Here is a 6978-nt window from a genome sequence, read left to right on the forward strand (position 1 = left end):
AGCGTGTGCCCGGGTCGCCCAAGCAGAAACCAGCCCCCATCAGCACCCCGGGGGAAGGCGCCGTCGTCGCCCCCTTTGCACGGAGGAGGACACTGCGGCCTGGAGAGGCTCAGCGCCTTGCCGGCTTACACGGCTGGCAGGCCGCAGAGCCGGAAGGGGACCCGGAAGCCCGACGAAGAGTCTCCACTCAGCGTCAGGCGAAGAGCGTTCCTCGCCTAGAGCACCCTCCCCGGGCACCGCGGTGGACGTGACCTGGTGGGGAGGGGGCGGGGAGAAGCCCGAGGTGGGCGGGGATGGGGCGGGGCGGAGCCGGCAGCCTTGATTGGGTGCTGCTTTGAGCTTGTCACGGGACTGCCCCCAGGCCGACGCCCCGCTTGGCCCCGCCCTCGGACCAGACTCCGCCCAGTCCCAGGCCCTGCCCCTCCGCGGCCAGGGTTCACCTCCCAGGGCTCACCTGCCGACCACTCTAGAGGCCAGGGTCGGGGAGGATGGGCCCGGATGCCCCTGCCCCGGTGCGCAGGAGCCCCTCTGCGGCGCTCAGGCCAGGGGCAGTGGAAGCTCTTGGAGCCCACACTCGCAGGCATTGTAGGTTTCCTGCTGCTTTTCTTCTTAGGTGCTTTACTGAGGTGTAACTTGAAATTTCTCCATTTAAAGCGTACAGTTCAGCGGGGTTTACCCCGAGCTGTGCAGATATCGCCACAACCTAATTTAGGGCGTTTCCATCCCTCTCCCCAAACCCACTCCTTCCAGTGATCCGCACTCTGACGGCGCTCCGCCGCGGGACCGGGCCGCCAGGGGGCGCCGCGATCCAGCCCTCAGCTGCGCCTGCGCAGGCGCCGCGCGCGAGCCCGAGAGCGAACCCACCGAGCGCGCGCCCGCCCCGTGGAGTGCGCCTGCGCGGAGCCCGTGGCCGCGCCAGCTCCCGCCGGGGGCTCGTCGCTGGGCGGCCGGGCCATGGGGGAGGCTGAGGTGGGCGGCGGCGGCGCGGCGGGCGACAAGGGGCCGGGGGAGGCGGCCACCAGCCCTGCCGAGGAGACTGTGGTGTGGAGCCCCGAGGTGGAGGTGTGCCTTTTCCACGCCATGCTGGGCCACAAGCCCGTCGGTGAGCGGAGCGCCGCGCCGAGGCCGCGCACCCGCGTGGGGGCGGGGCGGCGGGCAACGGCCGGGGGCGCGCGCGGGGCGGACGGGGCGGGGCCTCCTGTGCCTGCACCCCCGCCGACCCTGCCCCCACCTGCGCACCCCACCCCTGCCCTCCCCTGCACGCCGCCCCCTCCCGCAGCCCCCGCTCATGCCCCCGCTGCCCCTTCTATACCTTAACCCCGCCCGACTCTGCGCGCCCCTGCGCCCAGCTACCCCGGCCCCTCTTTGCTCCTTCCCCGCTGACCCCTGCCCTTTCCTCTCCCCCCTACCCCCCACCCCTGCTCCCCTAACCCCCACCCCCTCCAACCACTGCCCCTCTCGCCCCCTTGCCCCCCACCTCTCCTCCCCACCCTACCTGCTGGCCCGCCCCTCCCCACAAGCTGACCCCTTCCTTCTGCAGGTGTGAACCGGCACTTCCACATGATCTGTATCCGAGACAAATTCAGCCAGAACATCGGGCGGCAGGTCCCCTCCAAGGTCATCTGGGACCACCTGAGCACCATGTATGACATGCAGGCACTGGTGAGCAGGCCCCCACCCTCCCCAGCCCTCCCAGGGCCAAAGCCCCTCCCTCCCCCAGGCAGAGCTGGGGGCAGGGCGCCCCTCCATGCCTTCTCCCTGGGTCCTTGCCGGGCCCTGGCCTCAGGGACCTTGATGTCTGGGATGTCCCACAGGGGACCAGTTGTTGAACAAGATGGCTCTCAGTAGTTTTACGAAAAACACAAGCCTAACGACGGTAGCTAGTTATTGCCTGGAAGCTACCTTAGGTGGGGGGTTGGGGGGTGGTCGGTTAAGATCTCGCCAGGAGATAACTAGGGAGCTGAAGCTCATGGGAGGGGCTTTTAGGCCGTTGTCAGTCTTGTGGAAAGTCTCCGAGTGCTCTAGGCAGAGAGGTGACCGGGTCTGAGTCCTATTAAGATGAATATGGTGGTTTCTGTGAGAACCAGGCAGGCAGGGGCCCAGGCCTCATGGAACCCCCAGCTGGCCGTGTCTGAGGGGGAAAAGGTTAGCTAGGTAACCAGGATGGCAGAAAAGACAGGTGGGCATTCCCGGAAGAAGAATGGCAGGCGTCAAGGCCCTGTGGCAGCAGGCATTGGTGCGTCAGGGGACGCAGAGGAGGCCGGGGTGTCTGGAGAATGAGTGGGAGTGGGGATGTCAGGTGATCAGCAGGGTGGGAGACCGTGCTGGGGTTAGGCAAGGCTCTGCCTCTCCTCGGGACTTGGGGCTGCCCCGGCCGCCCAGCTGAGACCTGCTGCGCATCTGTGAGGTGGAGAGCGGGCCTTCTTGTGTCCATAAACCGCGCTGCCGCTCCCTCCCTGTTGGTCTTGGGCAAGCCGTTTGCGCCTCGTCAATCTCCCATAGAAAGGGGAACTGACAGCTGGGCCCTGGATCTGACCCTGGAAACTCGAGGACAAGCCGCTAAACTAAAGCAGGCCCTGCAGAGGGGCCGTGCCCACCAGCTGGGGCCCCGCTCCCCGAGAATTCCTGCGTCCAGAGGCTTGACAGGGCTCCCATGCTTGTCATGTTGGGGGTCACCTGACCCCCAGGAACTTCCTGCACCCCGACTCCAGGCTGGCGGCCAGGAGCTAGACACAGAGATGAGTGTGGCAGGGCCCCTGTCCTGGGGGGCCCTGGTGCAGTAGGAGACAGTTGGCTCTTGGGCGCAGGCACTGGCTCCAAGGTCCCGTGGCTGTGACGCCCAGCACAGGGCCCGCGTGACACTGTGGGGGGCCACCCAGGGGTCTCAGCCCAGGACAGGTGGCCCCTCTCTCCTCACTTTCTTAGACCCCAGCACCGCCATGGAGCTGATGCCTCGGTCACCTGGGGCCTTGTAAATATGAGTCTGTGGACCGCACCCCACAAGGTGACCGTGAGCCCAGGCGCCCTCGGGGTTTGCGAAGCTCCCGGATGTTGGTTGTGGCACGTTTACATGCTGACCACCTGGCTTGTCAGCACAGCTCCCAGGTTGGGGACTGGAGGCCCTGTCTCCTGAAGCCCCTCCCGACCTAGAGACCCTTCCCACCAGCTCACCTTTCTCCTCGTCCGGCGGTCCGTGTTTCCGGGGTCTCTGTCCCTCTGGCATGTGTGTGACTTCCCTCCATTTTGCTTTGCTTACCTGGTTTCTACGGGGGTGGCTCTCCCTGCCTCCCTGGCTCCTTCCCCCCGGAGATGGGACCCAGGCACCATGGCCTTTCCTCACGGCTGCCGCAGGCCCTGAAGGCGCTCTCCTGGAGGGGAGCCCGTGCAGCCGGGCCAGGCCGGCATGACAGCGCTGCCTGATTCTGCCCCCGGAGGCGTGCCAAGGCGTGCCAGCCGGCGGAGCTGCCCCGGCATCATCTCAGGTGACGCTAAACCCTTATTCTTCCCATCGTGATGCCTGCCTGTGGCTCGCACTGTAGTTTTGCCTCGTCTGGGTCTCTGTGACAAGCCAGCCCCTCGTAGACTGCACAGGAGAAAGAAGAAAGGTCTCAGCCCTGCGTCTGCCCACTGCAGCCCCCAAGACAGTCACGTGTGTTCATTGGTCGCTCCTGAGTTGTCTCTTACATATCTTTAGTCACATTTTCTTTTGAACGTGACTTTTAAAATCACATTTTCTTCTTTGTTTCTTAAAAAAACCCAAAATGCCCTGTTTGCCATCAGCACGAGTCTGAGATTCTCCCATTCCCAAATCCAGAGAGGAACTTCGTCCTTCCAGACGAAATCATTCAAGAAGTCCGAGAAGGTGAGACTCGGGCGAGAGCAGATTTGGGAACTAGGAAAGGCCGAGGGCGGTGGTGTCAGGGTGAAGGTAACGAGCCTCGGGGAGTGAGCGTCACTGGCGGGTGATGCTGGGCCCTCTTGGAGGGGGAGGTCTGGGGGCCCCCGGGACGGGGGGAGGACTTCCTGAAGGACATACGCGCCTCCTGAGTCAGGAGGAGCCCCTGGCCTGAGCTGCTGCAGGTCGGGTGGGGCTGCGGCGCCCACCGCCCCAGGCTCTAGGTCACCGTCGGCCGTCTCCCCCCAGGAAAAGTGGTCATTGAGGAGGAAACGAACGAGGAAATGAAGGAAGACGTGGACCCCCACAATGTGGCCGATGATGGTAAGTATGGAGCTCGCCCGCCCCTCCTGGGGCCCTAGGGGCACAGCACCCCAGCTTGGCAAGGCCTCCCTGTCGCGGGCAGCCAGGGCCTGGCACCTGGCTCAGCAGCTGAGAAGGCCGCTTCCGTCTGCTCAGGCAGAGCCTCCCACGCTGGGAGGTCACGCACGGGGCCAGCACGGGGCGGGGAGGGGGGCACGGGGCAGCCTGGCCCCGGGCCCGGTCAGTGGTCACGGGGTGCAGGAGGGTGTCCGACTGAAGTAGAACGGGTGGCGGCCGTCTCAGTGCAGGGCGAACCCTGAGGAGCAAAGACGGGCACGGCTGGGCCTCGCTCCCCCAAGGGGCAGGCCACATGGGCACCCCCAGTTCGGGAGGAGCCTTTTGGGGGTCAGTGTCATGTATGTAGGTGTAGATTTCTTAAACTGAACAGGAAGATGAAATAAAATTTTGGATATTCTGTTTTCAGCCAAATGATTTTGTCTCCCAGTTTTTTCATCTTCAGGAAGCTTGGGGAAAGCAACAGAAAAGTCCAGCAAAGACAAAGACAAGAGCAACTCAGACTTGGGGTCCAAAGAGGGGCCGGACAAGCGGAAGCGCAGCCGGGTCACCGACAAAGTCCTGACCGCCAACAGCAACCCCTCCAGCCCCAGCGCGGCCAAGCGGCGCCGGACGTAGACGCTCACAGCAGGTGGGCACCGTGGTCACCAGGCGGTCGGCGGGTCATATGCCACCGGGCCTGCTGCCTGCCCTCAGGTGCCAGAGGCTCCCGCGGTGCCACTCAGAGCGCCTGGGCTCAGATGGCCCCTGACGACCGGAACAGGACCCCTTCAGATGCTGAGACCCGAGAGGTGTGAGCCCCGGCCACGTCCGCTCTGGACACTCGTGGCTTCGTGACGACGGCCGAGCTGTGCCAGTGGCTAAGCGTTGGCACGGGCCTGCGGACCAGGCTGCATGGGCAGAGAGCGGGGCACAGCCAGCAATAACACACCGACCCCCCTCTCTGCTCTGAGGAGCCCCGGTCTTCCCATTTGTCCATCTGTCCTTCTGTCTACCGCTCTCACCTGACTGCGGCCTCAGGAGAGCGTCAGGCCGCCGGCGCCGGCCCCTCCACCACCCGAGAGACTGAGAACTGGGTATTTTGCCTCATTCACTTGTACTGTAACGATGTATATAATTTGGTTGGTATTTCACTATTTAATTTTTAAGAAGCCTATTTTACTAGTGTTTTATATGAAAAACAATACTGCAGAAGTTAAACCTGTGTTGTATTTTTTCTGAGATGTTTTGTTTTACGGTAACAGACTACTGAGATACTTTTTGCTCAGTTTTTATATGCCGATACAGAGAATTTGTAGCGGTTATTTTTGTATTCTCAAGTAACTCGCAAACAGACCAAATGAGCATGTGGAGGGAGGCAGGACGTGGGGCTGACCCGCCACAGCCTGGGCCCCGGGCTGACCGAGGTACACTTGTGTTTGACTGAGGGACATTAAAACACAAAAAAGCAACCTGGAGTTGTGTGGTTTTGATACCAAAGTAAGTTAACTTCTCCTACAATAGGAAGTTGTATCTTTTCAAGATTTATAACTGAAGCTAACTTTAATGTACTGGATCACTTGATACAATGAATATACAACCTAGTAACAACAGGTTCCAGAGTGGCTACTTTGTTGCATGTAAGCAACCCTTCAAATGCAGAATGTCAAGAGAGCAAAGCAGCCGGAGCTGGTGCCTCCTTCCCAAGAACAAACGAACGTGATGGTGAGAATTCCAGCCGAGCTTGTGTTGAGAGGCGCAGCCGGGCCTCCCGAGTGACGGCGAAGGTGCTCGCCCTCATCTTGACAAACCACAAGGACATTGAATGCCACCCATCCCCCACCATCAGGAGCAGGAGGTCAGAACTGGCTGAACCCACGAGGCCAGGCCAGGAGCTCCATGGGCTGAGGTCACCTGGCGCGGGGTCGGAGGCCGGCACCCACTTCCCTGGCAGGGCCGACGCTGTCCGGCAGTGTCTTGTGTCAGGTTGAGTGTCCTGGATCGGGTCTGCCGACCCTGAGCAGCCCTGGCCTTCCAGCCCGACTGCCCTGTGCGGGAAGCTGGGGCAGAAGCTTGCACCCCACAGTCAGACCTGCTGCATGGGGGGCCCCCGTGGGGTAAGTCTCCAGCAGAAGATCACACCCTCGGAGGTAACCTCCTGCCACGGGGAGGGGAATCTAGATGGAGCCCAGGTGCAGTTGGGTGTGACTGGCACTTGTAAAGCGGAAGCTGGGCAGCATCTGAGAACAAGCCTTGCGTGGCAGCAGGCAGCCGTGGGAAGGCTGTGCTCTGAGCGCCGCAGGCTGGGGCCACGGCCCTGTCTCCGCTGCATGCTTGTCTGTTCTCTGGGGCAGAGGTGGGGAGCCTGCCCGCCCACGTGCTCTCAGAGCTGCCCAGCCCTGGAGGGCACCCCAGCACCCATCAGTGCCCCCATCAGAGGCTGGAAGTCACAGCCAGGGTCTCCGAGGCCAGCTGCAAGTCAGCTAAGAAGGCCAGGCCCGTGGCCGCAGCCTGTGGTGGGCCAGCCCCACCCGATGCCTGGCAGCTCTTCTATCGCCTGCTCCTCGGGACACCTGCCCAGGCCATCGGCGGCAGATGATTTGCAGAAATGCCCAGAGCTCCATACCTTTGGTGGAGTCACCACTGTCCTTTTAGAAAGTCGTACAGGCAAGACGGTACCCAGAGAGGTAACAGATTGGTGAGCCTGCAAGAAATTGGCACCAGCA

The 6978-nt window shown here is 62.4% G+C and overlaps 1 protein-coding gene across 1 annotated transcript; it reads left to right on the forward strand.

Moving 5' to 3' along the window:
* The first annotated feature begins 892 nt into the window (after positions 1-892).
* Positions 893-5809, forward strand: MRGBP (MRG domain binding protein). Its single transcript, XM_057528311.1, has 5 exons — positions 893-1102; positions 1541-1662; positions 3781-3862; positions 4145-4219; positions 4704-5809. Exons 1-5 carry the CDS (start codon positions 955-957, stop codon positions 4889-4891), a joined length of 615 nt encoding a protein of 204 aa, XP_057384294.1. The 5' UTR covers positions 893-954; the 3' UTR covers positions 4892-5809.
* The last annotated feature ends 1169 nt before the right edge of the window (positions 5810-6978 follow it).

Source organism: Balaenoptera acutorostrata, chromosome 15 (genome assembly GCF_949987535.1).
Source record: "Balaenoptera acutorostrata chromosome 15, mBalAcu1.1, whole genome shotgun sequence".
Lineage (NCBI taxonomy): Eukaryota > Metazoa > Chordata > Mammalia > Artiodactyla > Balaenopteridae > Balaenoptera > Balaenoptera acutorostrata.